Source organism: Thunnus maccoyii, chromosome 13 (genome assembly GCF_910596095.1).
Source record: "Thunnus maccoyii chromosome 13, fThuMac1.1, whole genome shotgun sequence".
Lineage (NCBI taxonomy): Eukaryota > Metazoa > Chordata > Actinopteri > Scombriformes > Scombridae > Thunnus > Thunnus maccoyii.
In genome coordinates, this window is record NC_056545.1 from 7,506,159 (window position 1) to 7,527,835 (window position 21,677).

General features: G+C 38.5%; 1 protein-coding gene and 1 long non-coding RNA gene across 2 annotated transcripts in view; both read right to left on the minus strand.

Moving 5' to 3' along the window:
* The window catches only part of LOC121909618 (polypeptide N-acetylgalactosaminyltransferase 10-like), an 83,563-nt gene that overhangs the window by 25,885 nt on the left and 36,001 nt on the right, over nt 1–21,677 (minus strand). The window contains exon 5 of the mRNA XM_042430134.1: nt 299–484. Coding sequence (XP_042286068.1) covers nt 299–484 — 186 coding nt within the window. The remainder of the gene's footprint in view (nt 1–298; nt 485–21,677) is intronic.
* Nucleotides 12,152–13,229, minus strand: LOC121909619. Its single transcript, XR_006099485.1, has 2 exons — nt 12,646–13,229; nt 12,152–12,397 (listed from the first exon to the last, which is right to left on the minus strand). It is a non-coding gene; the product is annotated as an uncharacterized LOC121909619 (long non-coding RNA).

Genomic DNA, 21,677 nt, shown 5'->3' on the forward strand with positions numbered 1-21,677 from the left:
TTTTTTGGGAAACTGGAGATATTTTAGAAAAATAAATAATTTTTTGGTAAGTCAAGACATTATTAGAAAGTGAGGACATGCTTGGGAAGTCAAGACATATTTGGAATTTGAGGACATTTTTGGAAAGTGAGGATATTTTTGGAGTAGGGATATTGTAAACATTCCTCACTTTCTCAAAGTGCAGTTTGATGGTCTAAGAGTTGGCTAGAATTAGGTCTAGGTAAAGGTTAAGGCTAGGGTTTAGTGCCCTCACAGGTACAGAAATGCAAATATATGTTTTTGTGTGTGTGTTCCTCACCCAGCAGTGGGGGCAGCCAGTTGACGTTGGCTTCACAGTGGGAGTCCAGGAAGGTGATGACCTCTCCCTTGGCAGCAGCAGCTCCCAGCAGGCGAGTCCTGATCAGACCCTCCCTCTTCTTGGTCCGCAGAATGCGAACTTTCGGCATCCGCATCATGTACTCCTCTAGTGCCACTTTTAGGTGCTCTGCAAAAGAAGACAGAGGAGAGTGAATCAGCAGGTGCACGTCGATAATTAAATGTTATTGTATTGCAGTTTGGATGGTTGAGATGTTTCAGGAGTGAAAAATAAGGAACAAAAGTGTTGATTCAGAATTCAAGGCACATAACTGATATGTTTCCTTAACCGTTTGCTTTGGATGGACATATCTGTTTGATTGTATTTACAGCATAGAGGTTGCTGTGCAGTGGTCACTGCAGTGCCCTGTGATAGACTGACAACCTGTCCAGGGTGTACTTTGCCTCTTGCCCAATAAACACTGGCAATTGGAAAAGTTTTCTGCCTGTGGGATTTTTGCACTGTGAATGCCAACATTAGAGACAGAAAGGCAGTGATAATGAATCACACTGACAAAGAGATGTGTTGCTTTATTGATGCAGGACAAATGTCTTCAAATGAATGGAAATGATGGAAAACGATCCTGCATCAGTAACAGTCCACAGCTCTGTGTTGGTGAGGTGGACTCAGTTATTAATTTAATGATCAAGAGCCGGAAATGTACAAAATTAGTTCTGAGGAGAAAAGAGACAGAAACAAACTATTCATACTCATAATTATCTGATTATACATTATCTTGCTACATAAAGTAGATGACCTATTTTTATGAATGTATTTGCAGTAACACATACCGCCCTTGCAAAGTAATTCTCCTTATAGTCTAAAATCACAGTGGATATGTCATATCCAACCAATGCTGTAGGCCTCCTTCTGGCCAAGTTATAACAAGTAAACAAATGCTGTAGCATATATAAACTATTAACTTTGTTAAAATCTATCAGCTGTGTCAAACAAATGGACTACAGGACAATCATGTGATCACATCAATCACTGCAATCAATTCAAAGACCGCGAGAGCCCGACTGATACATCAGCGGGCTGATAGTATCGCCGATTTCAGCTAAAAATGCGTTTATGTCGGCTGATAATTAAGAAAATGAAATAATGAAAAGCAAAAAGTAAATTTCTGAGATATTTTATTACGTGTCACTTTCTCTCATTCACTCAACAGCAGTTCAATGGCCATATCATTTTCTCCCTTGCCAGTATAACATTGATGTTGAAAACACACACTTGCAGTTTGTCTGTTGCTAGATTAGTTCCCTAGTTAGCCATGAAGCTAGCTAATGTCAATGCTTGTCGATAGAGTGGAAGATAGCTAATGAGCTGTTAACGTATAGCGTTGCCTAACTGACATCATAGTAAATATACTGTCAGTGATATTGGAAACACATGTCTGATTTTCACCAGAGAAATTATTGTTACAAAAGCTGAGACACATCACCTTTTCAGAATTACAAATCCTATTAGCTAATATCGGATCATCACATTCAAAAACAGCTGGAGAGGACTGGTAGTATTAGAGAGAGTATTCGGCCTGTACTCACTGAGATAAGTAAATGACAGTGAAAGCTGATTCAGACACTCTTCATGCCCCCCTCCCTCCTCCAATTATATGTCTTGTGTTTACAGCGACCTTCACTCTCAGTCACTGCATCAGTTTACTGCATCATTAAAAATGTCATGTTTTTAAGCTGTATTTTCCGTCTGTTGACATAAATGGCGGTTGGAAAATGCTTTCCTCTAGCTTCCATCTCATAGATGGAAACAAAACAGCACAGGTAAATGGATAAACTGGGTACGTGATGTAATAGTCACTGGAAACAGGATATTGTAACTATCAAAAATTCATCAAGACCAATATCTATTAATCTATTATAAATTTGTTTTCATCTATAAAGGGGAACCCTTGCTATATTGTTATCGGATTTTTCAAACCAGCAAATATTGAAACCTGCATTAAAAGCTACCATTAGCCCTAGACACAGGTTGATTTAATGGTCTCCTTGAAGACGTTCTTGCAGAAAGAGGTCATCTTCTCACAATACATTGTATTTGGTATATTTGTCTTTAAAGCCCACATAAACTGGGAAAAGAAATCCTGTTATTTAATCTACATCATCAATTTCACCAACAACTAGAAGGACAAGAGGCAACAGTTGTGATGTTTTAAAAATGGTTGAGTATCTAAACTTGATATGTCTCAATTAAGAAGGATGTTGTGGCCTCCCTTTGTATTTGTTTGGAGAGCATGTGAAAATTAGATTTTTTACTCCAAAAATCTTGGTCTCAGAGCCTGGGACAGTAGTCAAAGTGGTTTGAATAGAGGTCATTCCTGTGGCCATCAAAGCATGCAGTTTAACTCAGAGACAGCTTCTTCACAGAAAGCCAGAAGCCGAAGTTGAAATGTTGACCTTTTAACTTTATTTACTTCCATGCCAATTGCAGCTTCGACTGAGTTGAGGTTGACAGAGTAAGAAATACAGAAAAAGAAAGTATTCTGAAAGGCTACACTTTAAACACATGCAGACAACCTGCAGCAGGGGGAGAAATAATCACTAATTATTTTTATGATATTGTGAGGGAGGAAGAGTAGAGAGTACGGCTGAACAATGTTAAAAATTACAGGGAGGAGACTATGATGCAAAGGGGAGACTAAAGGAGAAAAAATAATATTCTCCAAACTCCACAGAGCCTTCTTGTTTTCATCCCATCTGTTTCATCTTTATATATCAAACCTTTAGGACTAAAACTGTATCTCCCTGAGCTGTTGAAGACCAATAGGTGTGTTGCAGAGAAACACAACTTTTAGGAGAAAGAAGAATCACATCTACAACAGCAACAGGGAGGAGGTGACAGGAGTCATTCATTCCTTCCTTGGTATCTCTCTCTGTTATAACTATTGTTTAGCAATGACATGTAAGGATTTTTTTGACATTTATGGATACTTTGTGCTTTTCTTCCAGTTGTCCATTGTTATTTTCTTCTCTTCTCTGGTTGGTCTGTGCCTAAATGTTTACTATTACCAGAAGCTGACCAGGCAGGCAGTGTTGGTTTGATCACCTATTTTCCTTTTGCACCAGTCTTTGCATCCATCCATCCATCCATCCATAACCTGTTGTTCCCCTTCTCCTTTCTACGAAGTTAGGTTATAGGCAACAAATGAAAAGTGCAAAGCAATGATCACCTTTGACGTTCCTCCCTACACGTTATACGCTGTGTTGTCTCTGTGTTATGGGTGTATAAATAGGTAGAGATCTGTCTGCAATGAGGCGATGAGTAAAGTTTTAGCTCAGTAGTCAACGCAGTCGTCTATGATCTGGGAGACTCCAGTTCAAGACCCGGTGTGGAGATCTCCTTCGTAAGGTAGTTTATTCATGAACACTTATTGTAACACTTTAATTTTCTAAAATTAAAAGTGTAATAAAAACAAAAACAGGATTTTTAAGCCTCTTCCCACTTTTATTTGAATACAAATACAAATAATTTTGCTGCCTCAACAAATAGGGATACAAATACAAATACTGGGCCCTCTGCACATCCCTAACACATATTGTAGAGACTGAGAACCATTCACACTCACATTCACACCTACAGGCAATTTAGAGTCTTTGGATTGTAGGAGTACATTTAAGCATCTGTGACTTCACAGGAAACCTTCTTACTGTGAATTTTTGCTTTTTTGTTTGTTTTTCTCACCTTTATTGAAAGCTTATGGCGAAGGTACTTTATTTCTTATGTAGGCACGATATACTATTTTTTGGATAAACTATTGTAAGATACTAAGAAAGGCCTTCACTGGGTATGCATGTGGTACCATACATGTATAAGGACATGAATGACAAAAAGTGATTTGAAACTGTGTGGGTTCCCATCACTCTTTGGATGATGCAAACAGGAATGGTGTCATTCAGTTAGTGAGTCGGCTATGGGCTCAACCCAGTATCACAGCAGTTCCTCAAATAGTCACGAAATTTAATCTATAGATTTGTGTACATGGATACTAATATTCCTTTTTTTTGTGACAACTTTTAATCTTATGTATGGACTCTAGAGCACAGAAGCTGTACTGTTTTTTTCACATTTGATATTCATTTTTTTTTTAAACTAAGCTGCATTATTCAACATTTAACCACAAGATTTTATCTTTTTTCTCAATTATACAGTCAATGGTCTGTGTCAGTCCAGTGGGCGGACCAGATGACCCGTTCTCAGTAAATATTTTCCTCTCTGTCGATTTTAATGATATCCGCAACATTCTCAACACAAAAACAACCACAACACAATAGGTCAGTGTTAAAGCCATCAGTTTGAATTATTTCTCCTTCGATTCTGAGAAATAAGAAATATGTTTTTTTTTTTTATGGCCCCTAACCCTAACCCTAACCCTAACCCTAACCCCCAAAAAAACGTGGTACAGGCACGAATGATACTTCGAAAAAATAGAGATTTTTGTCCATGTACACAAATCTATACACTAAATTTCGTGACTATTTCACAAATTGTTGTGATACTGGGTTGGTGGGCACCTAAGTCTATTTTTTTCTTACATTAAGTTTTATTTTGGCAAATCTGCAATGTCATGCTGCAATAGCTATTGGCTGCTACGGTTTGTGTCTAATTTGAGTAATTGATTAAGAGGCAACATCTGAAGGAGCGTCTTTTTTTTTGTGTTTGCAAAATAGATTTATGGATGTTTATCCTTCATGCACACTGAGTTATGATCTTGAGAAGAGGAGGTACAAAATGCATCAATTAGGCTCTGAGGGTTAATGTATGAGATACATAGCTGCTGTATTTCTTGCTTACTCAGTTCAGATGCAACGCACTCACAAAGGCTGCACACCCCTGTTTGTAATGAATATCCCCTGTTGCTGCATGAGGAGGCAGGTTTAGTGATGGACATTGAAACAAGGCCTCAATACAGGAATCATCTCTGCAAATAACTAAACTCTCACCTCAAGCTGATCCCTCCAAGCTGTGTGTTTGTTATCCTGTTTAAAGCCTCATTTTATTTTTAAAGATCCCCTCCAGACATGTTTTACTATGTAAATTACATATGTAAATATGTAAATTAATAATTAATACATCTAATATGGTTTTTCCACAAAAAAAATGTTTAATTATGTCTTTAAAATCCTCAAGATGACATCCACTCCTTCTGCCTTATTAAAAATTCAATAAAAATATTGTTCATCTCACAAGTTTAACTGCTGGACGCACGATGTCTCCTACATCACTGAAAAGTCAATTCTCATTGTATGTATAAAAAAGCTTGTATAAGTTGCATACTGGAACATGACTGGCTCCAAACTACAGACAGGTGACAAATTAAAGGAAAAACCAACATAAAGTAAGGTGTTGGGCCAGCATGTGCCACCAGAACAGCTTCAGTGTGCCTTGGCATTGATTCTACATGTCGCTGGAACTCTTCTGGAGGGATGAACACCATTCTTCAAAAAGATATTCCCTCATTTGGTGTTTTTATGATGGTGCTGGAGAGCGCTGTCTAACACGTCAGTCCAAAATCTCCCATAAGTGTTCAACTAGGTTGAGATCTGGTGAGTGTGAAGGCCATAGCATATGATTCACATCATTGTCATACTCTTCAAACAATTCAGTGACCCCTCGTCCCCTATGGATGGGGGTATTGTCATCCTGGAAGAGACCACTCCCATCAGGATAGAAATGTTTCATCACAGGATAAAGGTGACCCTAAATCCTTCCCTCCAAGGGGACAAGTGTTTTTGTTTAGTTTTTCCTTTAATTTGTCACACGTCTGTAGTTGTGATGTCACCAATCATGCTCATAGAAACTTTCCACTTTCAGCAGATGAATGTGAAAATAGCCTTCTAGTTTCATACACTAAACATACATCAGTCTGCACAGTGAAACTCAACATCCAACTGAAGTAACAAGAAGAAAAACACATTTTTAACTGGAGGAGCACTTTAAATATCTTTTACTGTCCCTCTCTAAAAACTAACCCCGAATACAAACTCTCCATCCCTGATTTTATTTCTATGTGACGTCTTCGTCTCTCCCTTCCAGATTCTCTCTGACACCAGTGAAGGTCAGCCATCTTTTTATTTATTTATTTTCTCCACCGCTGTGTGTTTATTGTGTTGCACAGCAGCTGACCTACACACTGTAAAATGTGACATTGCAAGAAGGGCGGTGGGGCGTCGCAGGGGTCGACGCCAAACTGTGAGAAAAAAACAAACTGTCCTACTCGTATACTCCAGCAATAAATCAACCTATTAAAAACTGACCATTAAAGTCTCTTGCTCTTTATGAAAGTTCACCGTGCACAAAGTGATGCTTACATCATCCGAAGCGAAATGAATTCTCTTGTGTGACGAGAACTTGTACAAGGAGAGGTGAGGGAGAAAGATCAGAGCATTTAATTATGATTGGTTAATTTTCCCTGAATAAATTGGAATACAGCTCATACTGTTTACCGAAAGTAAGGAGGCAATTAATCACGCTAATGAGAGCGAGCTGATGTTGGCAAACACATTAGTCTTTATTAGAATGTGAAGCAGAGGAGATTGGAGGGCTGAGGCGTCGTGGATGTCGGGGTCATTTCACAGCGTGGATCAGAGGGATGAATCGCTCATTACACACATCAGGTTGGTGATAGAAATCCAGGCCATTTATGCTGCACAGACTGAACTCCACCTTAACTGCCAGCACACCATTCTTCCCTTTTCTGTTTGTTTGCCTCCCTGCAGCCTGTCACTCACTTATTTCTCCTGCGGACAGTGCTGGAGCCGCCCGGCCGTCTTTCATCTGTTCACATGGGGCCATGCTCAAACATGAATTAGTACTTAGCAGATGAAAGGTGCGGCAGTTGGCCTCGGGCTCTTGTCAAAGTGTCTGTATGCATTTAAAATGTCATTGATAAAATGTGCGCGTTTGTAGTTTATGCTTGTCTCACTTTGATGCATTTCCCTGTGAACTGAAATCACATCTGCTGACTGAGGAGTAGTCAGTCAATTCAAGTCTATAAGCTCCATAACTGCAAAACGTTCCTTTTAGCATGTCAGTTATAGCTGTATTGACTCCTAACAAATCGTCTTTAAAGCAAATTAAAAATCAGCCAGTGAGCTAAAATGCATAATTTGTTCCCAATACATTTTTCACTTGGTTCAGAAAATTTCAAAACTTTTTAATGACTTATAATGACTTATGGTTTCCAGTTCCAACACAGCTGCCCTTTTGGAGATAACAAGTCCTCACACCTAAACGAGAACATTAGTTTGTCAGTTCCTTCTGAAATTACCCAAAGATTACTCATACGGGTTGTGAAAGAAAATTGAATAGTAGGTTATCATTTTATAAATCTTTTGTTACAAATGTTTTAAACTAAAGAGTCAATGTTTGTTATCAACTGAATGTGATGTAATGTCATTGTCATTTTGGGGATACATGTTAGTGAAGAAAACCTACTCCTAGGCTAGTTGAACTCTTGAACTTGTTTCTATCTGAGGATTGCTTGCTGACCTTTAGGGTTAGCTGGAGATATCTTTGTCTTAAGCCTACTGTTTTAGAGACTGTGTGGAGGTACCTAGACAAGCTAAAGTTGAAGGATGTCCATGTTTGAAGTTATTGATCGACCATGAGGTCTCTGTTAGATTGTGTGACCATACTTGTTTGTAAGAAGGTGTAATGGTTTGTGGAAGTGTCCATTTAGGGACCAGACTGTTTTTAGCTTTGCTTCTGGAGAGGTATAAAGCTGTCTAGTTTGAGTTCACAATCTTTAGGGAAAGGGCCGGCTGAACAACATGCTTTCTCTCCAAAAATACAAGATGATTGTATTTTTGTTTGTGTTTGGACATTTGTATAATTGTTACTGATGGTGTGATAGATTGTACAGTGTCTACAACTGCTTCAACAAGTTACAGTGTTTAATGCTTTCTTTATGTCTCTGTGTGGTTCTTGAGCAACGATAGAAAATTTCCACAACAAGGTGTTTTCTGATATGTGAGTGTTTTTTGATTTGTAAGTATTTTCTGATTTGCCACCTCTGTGGTCAAGACAGGGAGACAGGGTCCAAATCTTGGCTTCAGGTGAGAAAGTCACACATTTTTATGGCCAATAATCCACTGTGACTTCTTCTCTCAGACTTTTTATGGTAGTACACTGCTTCCTTTGCTGCTTTGTCATTTTTCACACCACCACAGACAGTCACTTGTTAGGAAACAACAGTTTTAAGAGTTTAAACAAACCATGAATGGTGTAATTTGCATGCCCATTATAACACATTTAAGTTGATAGACAGAACTTTTAAAACAAGGATTAACAGTAAACAACAACTAAATCGGAGTCTCTAATGTTTTGTGTAGCTGAAAAGTTTATATCAGTAATGTCTGGAGATATTAGAGTAAAACAAGCTGTTCTGAATTATAAATATGGTTATTTTGATTATGCTGAGAAACACAAAATTCTTATTTTGCATTTAACTCAAAATATTCAACTGCACATGTAAGCAAATTTTTCACTTTTCTATTCCAAATTTGTAGACTCAGCCTTAAAATCTTATATGAAATATAAAAGTTAGTTCCGTGTTCTCAGTAGCAAACATAAACTAATGTTCAGCAGCGACATCCTCCTTAATCCATTTCTTAATAATTTCATTAGCGTTGAGACACTGTAGACCCGAAATGACCCGCTGAGCTCTGTTTCCATGGTGGCAGATTAATCCCCAGATGCTCTGGCACACCACCAAAGATCGGAGCTGTTCATTTATTCCCTCAGCAAAATATTCAAAGGCCCTTGTGAACTCCATCACACTCTGTCAATTTTTCAGTTTTAATTTTTGCTGCTTTTGTCATTAAAAAAAAAAAAGGCTGTTAAGGGAGCGACTGAGCATGTTTGTACTGTTGGTCAGAGCTTGCTGCATTGTGGGAGAGGTGCATGACAAACCAATGATGTTGAGCTTTGGCATGCTGCAATATTAATAGCAGTTTTAATATTGTTCACTCCACTCCTTGACCACGACAGTCCAGTACAACCCCCTTGAACCTCTTCTACTCCTCGATGACGCCGGCATCTGCAGGTGACATCACTGTCTGTAGCAGGCTAAAAAAGATACAGAGGAGATACTGGTATCATATGAAACTAGGTGACCTAAGGAAGCCATTGGTACCAACCATGTCATACTAGCTTGTCAGGAAGTTGGCTAAATAACACTCCAAAGTTACGCTAAATTTCGAGAGAAAATGGCCATTTTCAACGGGGTCCCTTGACCTCTCACCGCAAGATATCTGAATGAAAATGTGTTCTATGGGTACTCACAAATCTCCCCTTTACAGACATGCCCACTTTATGCTAATCCCATGTAGATTTGGGCAAAAACCATGCAGTTTTTTGCATGCAGTATAAATTTGTTATTTTCGCCTATTCTAAAAATGGTGTATTTGAATATTTCTGCATACTGGGGTCTCTAAACAGTCTTGGAAATGCATAAATTTGGTATGACTGGAAAGTTGAGACTCTTGTGGAGTCTCAGTGGAGTGAGAATGTGGAGTGAGAGTGAGCCCAATTAGTTTCATGTGTGATGATGTTAGTCCCCATAATAGCCATTTCATAGTAGTGAGATCATTTTTTGAAACTTGACCTCACTGTATAAAATGACCTATTGTGTCTGGGATAATCACAGCCTTATGAAACTTTACAACCACAAACTAGAGACCTCAGGAGTTCTGAGGATATATGGCCTTCATAGGCATAATGGCAATAAGGGGGTTTATGGGCAATTTCCAGAACAGGAGTGCTCTCCATCCAATCACCAAAAAATGCAATTCTTACAGAAATCTCCAAATGTGAAAAAGTTTTTGATACCAAATCTCAGCATGAATTTTTCTATTGTTTTTCCTCAAGGTCTTGGTGTCTTAATGGGATATTTTGGAGGGATTTTTAGTCATTTTTATCAATTCTCGAGTGGTTAAAAATCATTAAATTTTGTACCAAATCTGTGTAACAAATGGAAAGTATGCAGAAAATTACTGCAGCAATTAATGAGACATAACTGAGCATGGGAATGGCATGTACTTCAATCATAATGTTCTAAGCCCTTATACACTCTGAACTTTCAAAATTTGAATAGGCGCCTCACCAAAACACAATGAAGCTCCTTCTTTGCTGGTTATGGAGTTGTGGCTGGATGCTGGTGTCCCTCCTCGGACTGCTAACAGTACTACCAGGAGTCAATCGTAACGCTGTCACAGGTAGACTCCTCCCAGCTGCTGTAACTCTCTCTGTCTCTGCCTGTTTTCACTTTCACTTCATTTTCACTAGTTTCTGGTTCCTCTGAAAAAGTTGCTTGGTGATGAAATGATGTATTTTCATTACCCTGCTTGCAAAACATTTTACTTCAGTAAATACATATTGCATGACATGATCAAAATTCAATTCAATTCAATTTTATTTATATAGCGCCAAATCACAACAAAAGTCATCTCAGGGCACTTCTCACATAGAGCAGGTCTAGACCATACTCTTTGAAATGAAAATCACCCAGGTTATTCGAGTGCATAGAAGGTTGCTATAGCAACTAGTGTTTTTTTTAAATTGGACCGGATCAACCAGACAACATGATAAATACCAGCCAAATAACGGAAATCAGACAGAAGTTTATATGTCAAACATCTGGTCATTTCATGGATTGGGTTATGTTTAGAAAAGCCATTTCCACTGCATACTTCTTACTTACTGCCATCACCGCTATCTATCATAAAGTTGATAAAATAATGTAACCAGTACAATTGCATGGCAGCAGTCTGAGTAATGAGATCATGCAAAACAGAAATTACCTGTATGTAACACCAGTTCTACATGTGCACCATTGCTCTGTATCACAAGTAAAGACAGAAAGGTAAATACAGTAGCTGTGAGGGATATAATATAAGCATGATATAAGCATGGCCTGATTGTGATACATCCAGCGTTGCAGGGATGATATCACGGGGTGAAATCTGACTCTGAACTATAATTTCAACACCTACGTGAAAGGAACTGTTATTAACCCCTTGCATCAATTATAAATATAGCTGTACACTTTGCTGCAAACCCCCCCCCCAGTGTGTGCTGGGAGTCACAGATTGATGAAGCTATTAGTACCACACATCATCTGCACAAGTAGATATGCAATACCGAGGCAATCAAATTTGACACCTTCCACATCGCAACAGATTCTATCCATGAAAGTCAAAAACAGAAGCAGCGGCAAGGGACAAGTTTAAAAAAAGGTGGCACATTTATTGCTAGATCTTACTCTATTAAATGTAATCTAAGTCTCTCTAAACAACATCACCGTCACACTATTATCAAGACAGAAACAGATTAAATCAAGAAAGAATCCAAAAAATCTTAATAGAGGTTGTCTGTGTATAAAATGGGCATCTAACATTATATAGTGAGCTAATATTCTACTGAGACTGCGAGATAATAACAATGGGCCCTTATTGACCAACTGTTAAGAAGAAAGTGTTTTCTTATTTGGGATTTGTTCTTAGGTAAGAACAGAATCTACGCACACTCAAGAGCACACTTGAGTGTTGACATGTTTGTGCAAAATAATTGATCATTGAATTTTCTTCATTTCTACAGTTGTACAATATTATGTCTTGTCTTATATCTTGTATAATAACGTATGTCCTCACCCACTCCTTGCTGTCCAAGTTCAACAGCAATTAATTGCTCATTTGTAAACAAATGCTTTAAATTAATTTGACTTTTACAGTGTGATTATTTACATCTTACAAATAAGAAACACATCACTTGAAAAAATCAATTAGGTTTCAGTGCATATCTTTATTTGTATTATTATATTATCACTTATATTCATTTCTTCAAGTGTCTCAGAGATTGTGGCCAGTGTTGAGGCTATCTGTGAAAGCCTTTTGGCTGTTCTCTCTTGGTTGTCCAGGATCGCATCTGAGACCAGATCTGGATCTGGGTGGTTCCTGCTGCAGGATGTTACTGGCTGTGAGGTACCAGGTTCAATCTCTGAGTGTTGTTGCCTCAGCGGGGGAACATCTGTAACTAAATAGAAAAAAAATCAAACCATTGTAGTGACCTTTCATTTTTAGGGGGTTTCAATTATGTAATGTTTGGTCTATACTGCAAAAGCAAATGTTTAAATTTTGAATACAAACTAAGCACTTAGGTAACACTTTTTAAACACATGTTGAAGAAGAAAACACTTATTCACAAAAATAATCACCTGCCTTTTAGGTTTTACATACTGGTGTTTACATGTTAAATGTGTCACAAAACCAGCTTACCTTCTGATTCTGAGATCAGGAGAGGAGAGGAGATGAAACCACTGACACGGGGCCCAGGTCTGTGTCCAAATGCTCATCTGATGGCACACTTGAGAGAGCTGTCTTTCCAATTATGGCCCCTATCCACTGGTCCAGCTGAGATAACACATTAGTGGTCAGCATCTCTCTTCTGTATTTGGCAATGTTTTTTTTGCCTCAGATTTACGGTAAAACCGTTTTACTTCATCAGCTGTGTGTCACCTTCTCCACTGAATGAGTAATAGCATCTCATACATATTTTCTTTTTTGGTTATTTCATACCCACTACTGATGCTACTACATATGACAGCTCGTTTGGTGTTCACTTCCTGCAGCAGTAGTTCCACTTCAGAACTACTGAGGGTTTTTTACGTTTGGAGTCCGGTGCTCCACCCTCTTTAGACTTTGGTTTGGGCTGTTGCTGGTGTTTGCACACGACCCTGCAGTCTCCTTTTAATAGGGATTGGTGGGGCGTTTACCTATGCTAATTAGGATCACCTGGAACACTCTTTCAACTTACGAGGACAATGGGATTCATCATTATAAGAACACATGTGCAAACAATTCTGCGGAACACATCATGAATCTGACAAAGACTTTTCTTAGGACGTTTCTTAAGAACAAATTTAAGAAAAAACTTAGGAAGATATTGGTGAATGATGATTATCTTTTAGACCAGTTTATCTACTTTAGGGATTCATATTTTAGATGCTGGAGAGGAGGACAGGAACCTTGAAAAGCAGCAGCATTTTGCGAGACAACATCTTCGATCCATGTGAATGAAATATATCCAACAGGCAATGCCAGCATGTTTACAGTCAGGGAAAACAGAGCTGACAACATTTGTGTTCAATTATTCTCTAGACTTTCATAGCTGATACCTTGCAGCACAACTGTAGTATACAAAAAAAGACGAACGGGAAAAACTAACAAAGGACACAATCCGCAGCATATTATGTGATATGATGATGTACAATGAGACTAGAAGACATTTAGCAAATCATGTTTTGTGTTAATGTAATTAAAATTAAAAGAGTAAAGGTGTTTTTTCCAGATAAGCCAGAGATGTCGAAGGAATTGAAGGCTTGTCTTATTAGAATAAAAATGCTTTCATTAAGAATGATTTGTTGAGGAGAAGAGCAGCGAGACAAGGGGAAGAAAATAAATCACAGAAAATAATAAAAGATGTCTTGGTGCAAGTCTTGTTAAGGTCTAAACCACATGATCAGTAGGGAAGGTGTAAATTTAAAAAAAGTATGAATGTATAAAAATAATTCATGATTTAAGATGCTGCTCCTATAAATAAGAGAACTCAAATTACAAGTCTAACTCTATTACAGAGTCTTAGTGGTTTATTTCTGCTATGCTCAAGTATCTCAGTACTCCAGATTTCAGACCAGGAGGGATAATGAAATCCCTGTTGTTTGCTGATATGCTAAATATAAGCTCTTTCTAAAAATGCCTTATAAATAAATATGCATAAATATGCATGAGCAAAGAATGGGGGTAAAGAACAAAAATAAGGCAATGAAATGTAAAGGAGGAAATACTTTTTTTTTTACAGGTTTAATACAAATGTCTGTCACGTATCTTCTGCCACCAAATGTTAATATAAGCAGTTAAACAGGGAGCTGTTAGATGCCTGTGTGAAGCGATCTGGATCTAAACCACAGAAAAACCTCCTGAGGGGTTGGGCCATCAACCAGAGTGACTTCTCTATCTAAGTGTGCTGATGATCAAAGTATTTCTGAATAACTTCTACCACTCTTAACTCTACATGTATAGTAACCTTGAAAAATAAAGCCAGTTTCCTTTGCTGTTGTAATGTGGAAACAAAAGCCGGAGTAGAGTTTCTATGTAAAAGGTTTCAGGAATCCAAGTTGTAAACTGATGTTCTGATAAGTTGTGAAATGCAACAAAGATGGTTATATTTTTTTTGTCAACATGACAGCTTGAATGTACTGATCAGCCTTAATAAACTCATTTGTGAGCAGCCCGATTCAGTCGTCTTCAAGGACAATCATTCAGAGACATTTAATCCAGTAAAATGTCTTGTTTCTCTTACACACTTTCCCAAACAGTCTGTAATATTGAGCAAGGTTGTTATGATGCTGGTGATACAACACCAAACCTTGACATTTGTTTCCTCTTGTTTAGTTTTTACAACTTTTAGAGATAATCTGCCTGCATGTAAACAGTTAAAACTTGATTGATGGAGGAAATTATTTCATTTTAGGCCTAACAACAGACTTTGAAAATTGCTTTTACATGTGATAAACTTTGGTATAGGTATACATATAACGTAACACAACAGCTGAGGTATTGGATGTTGGTAGTTGTGAGATTAAAAGCCAGATCAGATAAAAGTGAATTTGGCTTTTAAATGAAGCTCCAGATGGCATGTTCTTCACCTCATAACTTAATGCAGAGGCCAATAATTACATCATCAGAGCTACAGTAGATATGTTTTACTTTGTCTTCACACAGGAAACGTGACTCATCTGGTCCTCTCGTCTTCAGAAAGATGTTTGAATCGATCGGCTCCAACTGATGGTTCTACATCCCTGAATGGCAACACTCAATTAGCTCCTTTTGTCCTCTGTCGTCCGTTTCCCTCTCAACCTCCCTCTTCATATCACTCTCTCCCTTGTCTCGCCGTCACACTTCACTGAGCACCATTACCTCATTATCTTCCCCCACCCTCAGTCACATACACTAACAGACACACACACACACACACACACACAGTGACATGAATGAATAAACATGCTGAACTTTGTTCAATCTTTATGCATTGCTGCTGCCTCTCTCTCCATTCGTACTCGCTTCCATCCCCACACATCGTCTCCTATCTCCTCATCGCTGCCGCTTCCTCTCCCCACCCCTTCATCATGCAGATGGCGAGGCTGCTGGTGTTGATAAGACTGTTCAAAGCAGCTCTACACTGCTGACAGCAGCTGTCTCAGGCAGCCAAAGCAACTAAATCATTAATAAAACTGTCCTGAAATGAAATCAGTTTATTAAGTACTGATTAGAAGCTTACTGTTTATAAAGTATGTTGTTTCTATTTGTACTAGGTCCATACCATATGCCTCAGTCGATGCCTGATAGTGGGCACAGCCAAAGCATAGTGATGTCAGGTGGCCAGTATGTCCATCAGTCACAAACACTTTGCTTCAGAGCAATACTTTCTCTGTCTTGACAACTATTTGCCAGATTTCCATGATATTTGCTCTAGATGCTCATGGTCACCAGAGGTTGATTCCTGGTGGTTGTGGGTATCACTTGACCTTTCATCTAGCGCCACCACCAGGTCAAAATGTCTTGCAATGCCAAAAATTTGCTACAACTCTTAATGAGGATGGGATACATCCTCATGGGATCGGTGACCTCATGACCTTTCCTCTAACGCCACCATCAAGCAAATAATTTCCAATTGTACAGACATTTCTAAATCTGATGAGAAGATTGCCTTGAAATGTATTAAGAATATTCAAGCACCCCAGATGATAAGTATTTTACATTTTAGAGACTCTATGAGATTTTCTCATAGCATCGTACATGATGTGACGACCCTCACTAGACTCCTTGGTGTCTCACTGCAGGAGCCTGGTGGGCGGAGTGGGGTCATCAGGGACATTCAGCTTACCTGGACTGACTAGCTGCTCTTTATAAACTGATGGCAGTCCTCTCTCCACCTGCTTTGGTTTTGTTGTGTTTAGTTGGTCTTAAGTTTAATTTCTCTTTTAGTTATGTACAATAACCCTATTTTTAGTTAAAACTCATGTTTGGTCTCCCCTCCTTAGTCCAGCTTTGAGCCCGGTTGTGACAATTACATATTTCAGACTGCTTAGTCTGATTACTGTGAGATTTTGTGCGTATATCCATGACTCCAGGGTATTTCCTCTAGCACCAAAACAATAATCACAGAGAGGGGCTCTAACAATGAATACTCATATATGATGAGAATAAAACAAGAAAGAAAGAAAGAAAGAAAGAAAAAACAGAGGAAGGAAAACTGAATCCACATGGACACAGCACAGGAAGACACGTTTTGAAGCTTTGTATGTCTTAAAACAAGGACAATTACAGAACAAATTGTCTGAGGCATGGTAGAAATCTGACAAACACATCTCAGCACTCATACTCCATTAGTGTCATTCTCCTCTTATGTGGTTTTCACAGTGCGGTGCAATAATTAAAAAAAACAACAAAAAAAAAACAGTTGGCATCACAGCAGTTAACAGCAGCAACTGTCTTCTTGATGCTGTGGTCATTCTTACAGATAGACAGTAGCCCCGTTTGACTTTTCATTTGCAACATTTTATTCAGAAACATCAAACGCGTTATATTTATATGATGCCAGGTGTAAATTAAAGCCAAGCAAGCACCTGTATGTGTATATCACACGATGAAAATCCGTCTGCCATGGAAATGTGAGACACATTATCAGCAGACCTCTGGCAGTCTGCTCTGTGGTGGCTCCAGGTTGGAGGCTGTGCTGACACCTGCTGGGAGCCGCGCTGTCTGACCGCCAAACTGCCCCTACGACTGACTGGAAATACATCAAAACTCACTCTGCATAAGAACAGCACGCAGGCTGCTCCTTATTTGAAATGAAGTATTGCAGCCATTTGCTCAACTGATGCCATCGTGGAGCAGAAAGTGAGAAAGTAATTGGGCGATCAATCTGCCAATGGCAGATTTCCATCATAGAGAAGCTGAGAGTGCAGTGTGCCATAGCAGCCACACTGAATAAATACAGGCTCTGTTACTGGCTGTGATTACATGACACAAGTCTTTTTTTTTCATTCTGAATAAAAATCAATGTTATTGACAAATGCAACAGAAGTACATGAATGTCACACTCCACTGTGGCCAAATACGAACCTGCATCAGGCATTTGGAACAGGTATTTGTTTACTGCTGTGCTTTTCACTGGAGCAACTGTTTGACCAGACTACATTACTGTTGTAGTAATAAAGGGGGGAGAAGCTGAGCCACCGGCAGCATCTGCTATGATTCAAGAATCTCCTTGAAAAAGTAAATACGGTTGCCAAAATCATTTTAAAATGGCCAGTATGTATCTTAGCATGTGCCCCATAATAAGTTTTGTATTCACTTGCTAATTAAAAAAAGAGACTTCTCACAAATGACAAAACACTGCCAGAGAGTCTTATAGATAGAGAGAGTGTAGTTATGTTTCTTCCCAGGGAACATTGTTATTTTAACTAAACAACACTGTCTCCTGGAAGTTTAAATTATGTTTTTACCTCTACTTAATTGTTTTTCTAATTATTTTGCGTTGGCAAAGAACTACATTGTCTGTTTACATTTCACTCATACCTTCAGTATCAACATTTTGCAACTTTTCAAATAAATTAATTAACAACTTCTTTTTTTTTTCTTTTTGTTATGTTGAGAGGAAATATAATTCAGCCAGCGTTACATTTCTAGCAAAAGGTCTTTGCTGTTGCAATTTAGTCGTATATGAACATAATTTCTAGGAGACTACTGCGCATAATCATGCGTACAGTACAGAAACAGAATATAGATGTTCAAAAATTAGTAATCCGACCTATTATATAACATAACATAACAGATTCTTACTTGTCAACTTTTTTAAAAAAATTTTCTTATTTTGTACTATTGTTCTGGGGTTCAAAATGTACTTATAAAGTTATTTTTTTTATGTTGTTTTTCTATGTTTTTCTATGATTATCATTATTCTGGCACTATGCGATTGTTATTCTGAGAAGAAAGGCATGACGACGTAAAACTAAGGCTAAAAGTAAATAGGAGTAGACATAGGAATAAAAACAAAATTTGGATAAATAAGACAAGTCAATCTGATCGTTCTTGTGAATGAGGTTCAGAGAAACAAAACAGTGGTCAGAAGAATGGAAGAAAGAAATAATGGGTTTCTACAGCACCCGAACGCACCACAGATCAAAACCAACTGTGAGCTATATTATCACAGAGAAGCTTGAGGCAGACTTTCCAAATAAAATGGGACAGAGAAGGCAAAAAAAAAAACCCACATGATCTCTTAACATTTATAAAATATAGAAGAGTAAAAATAAGCAAACAGTGAATCAGTATGTATTCAAGCACTTGGCAGCACTGGTAGGAGGAAAGTTAACAAACAGACTTATTCAATACGCTTCACCTCTGCACTGAAAAATGTGATATGCGTTTTAGGCTCTGAATATTGCTCCACAGTTTTCAGAGTTGGAGACAGCTGTGACTAGATCAAACAAAATAACAAACTATCTACTTCAGCTCACCCCTTGTATGAATCCCCACGGTGAGATGGCCGAGGGACTTGAATGAGTAACACCTTCCCCTGCATCATTAACTCCTGTCAGAATCCCCAGAACAAAGCTTTCGCCCCCAAACTGCTCTACTGGTGCTGTTTATGTGTCAGTAGACTCAGGCTGTGGTCATACTGGCCGGCTCCCAGGTGTGATGATATGAATGTGGACAGCTCTCCCCCACAGCTACTGCTGTAAACAATGTTTTGTTTTTCTTTGTGAACTTGTTGTCATTAAAAAAGCTGAAAAGTCTAAAGGTGAGTGTTCATGTGGTGTCAAAATCCTGAATGTGATAATGTGATGGCGATGTGTCTGAGTAATGAATTCACTGTATATATCACTTATATGCTTCTATGCTTTGGATAAATCGTAATTGCTGTCGGTTTTCCAGTTTTTTCCAGTCCAGGAAGTGTGAAATTCCTATACGGCAGTGGTGGGCAGTGGTGGGCAGTCTAAATGTAAAAAGCCTGAGTTCGGAGACCAAGTTCACATTCTGCATCGCAAATATAGCTAGGATTAGGCTACTGAAATAATTAAGGTTAGGGAAAAAAATCTGGTTTTGGTTAAATATGTCTCATGCATCAAGTCATGTTCTCATTTCCCTAACCTAAATCTAAAAACATAAATGTAAAAATGTTTATTACGCTTTACTTGTGTTAAAAAAAACACCCATAAGGTTAATTAGGTTGTGTTCCAGAGCCACCAGTTGCACTCAATTAAGCATAATTGGCTGGATTGTGCTGCCTCTTCTTGACATCTGTTTGTTATTCAAGTGTTTGTGTGTGTAACTACACTCATCGGCCACTTCATTAGGTACACCTGTGCACTCTAATGCAATCCAATACAACAGCTCCGCCATAAATTCTACATTTATGAAGCTTATACGTTTTTAGTTTTTGTTGACGCTGGCGGAAAGGTGATAATTCTACTTTATGTTAATTATTGAGGTCATAGTGGGCGGTGGTGGTGGTGTACTGGGGTGCATTATATTGAATGGTGTTCCTAATATTTTGCCACCCTCATGTATGTTAACAGAGTGGACAAAATATTAGGAACACCTTGCAATATAATGCACTCCATTACACCACCAAGTGGCCGGTGAGTGTATGTGTACAAAAAACTGCATTTTGTCATAATTACTAGAATTGAGTCAGATACTGTTAACTTTGTCAGATTGTATAGGTGAACTGTAATGTTGAGTTCCTTCATATGGTCTTGTGTCTACTTTATGTGTAAATGTAATTCATAATTATGCAGTTGGCTGTGATAGTTCTTTTGTATATGTTATTTCTTGAAAATGTGATTTCATTTAGTCCAACAGTGTGTTGTCCATCTCACACACATCTGACCTAACAGATATGCTTCTATTTTCATTCAGCGCAGCTGTCAACACAGGCCACAAAATGGCAAGACACTTAACATCTATTTTCCTCAGTTTTATGCATGCGACTACAGTGACTGTGTGCTGGGCTCTGATTAGCGCTGCCAAAACATCAGATTTATCTCCAGCTGCTGCCATGGCTCTGCTACGCCTCCGCTCTAAGTTAACGTACCCAGTTAGAAGTTAACACCTCAGAACAACTTGCCAAGAAAGGATATTGCTGGAAAACTAAATGTTAACAGTTAACAGTTTGAAGATATTTAAATATAAATGTTTCCTCATTATGCTGATTTTTGCTGCAGTAGTGATTTGAGAAGTTTTAGGAATGTTTTGGTACTTTTTTGCCCTTGAAAACGGGTTCAGATTTGAATCCATTGTAACTGTATAACAATCCAGTAGCTACAGCAACAGCTGCTGTCCACCATGAAGAAGTAAGCTCCAAACCTTTCAGAACCTCATTTCAAGGCTACAGGGGGTCACTATTTGATATGTGGACAAATACAATATATAACAATAAAGCAGTCACTGAAGACCCTGTCCTTCCAAGAAAAATGTCCCTATAGGTCGTAAATTCAGTCGCCAAAAGCAACCTACAATTATGTTTTAGTGACAGACGCCATCTAGCAGCCATAGTAATTATGACCTGGAGGAGTGACGCAGTTCATATGACGTCTATATAAGGTGACTTCCTTATGAGGAGGAGGCGTGTTGCGTGGATGGCTAGTATGTTAGTTAGATGGAAAAATGGACTTAGATGCACAAGACTGCTGTTCACTTCCTGTTTCTAATCGCCTTTTTTTTAAAATGTAATGTGGTGTTTACTGTTGCCATGACAATGGAGGTTGCCTTACTTTAAGGAAGTAGTAACCACGTTTCAAGTGAACATTTTAATACAAAACATAATCTTTCCCGAACACTAACCAAGTGGTTTTTGTGTCTAAACCCTACAAGACCTTAACCACGGCGTTGTCACATCATAAAACATAATTATTTTTTAACAGTGATTTTTAACTGTTTTGGAAAGTGGCATATTACGCTCCAAGGGGTCGTTCTGGAGTGCAGGTACAAACGATTTATGTGGTCGTTTAATTTTGAGGACTTGTTGTCACTGAAACACCAATTTCCAAAGATAATCCTTGTGCCAAGTCAGAAGCACTTGCCCATCTGTCTTTTCAATGCAAGGCTGCATAGATACCGAAGTATGCGTGTTGTCATTTTTCGAGGATGGCCACTGCGCCTTCTGTTATTGGTAGTATGGGTCCTCTTGTACCTCCTAACCACTGCTGCAACTGTGTTTCGGCTGATGTTCAGTAGCCTAC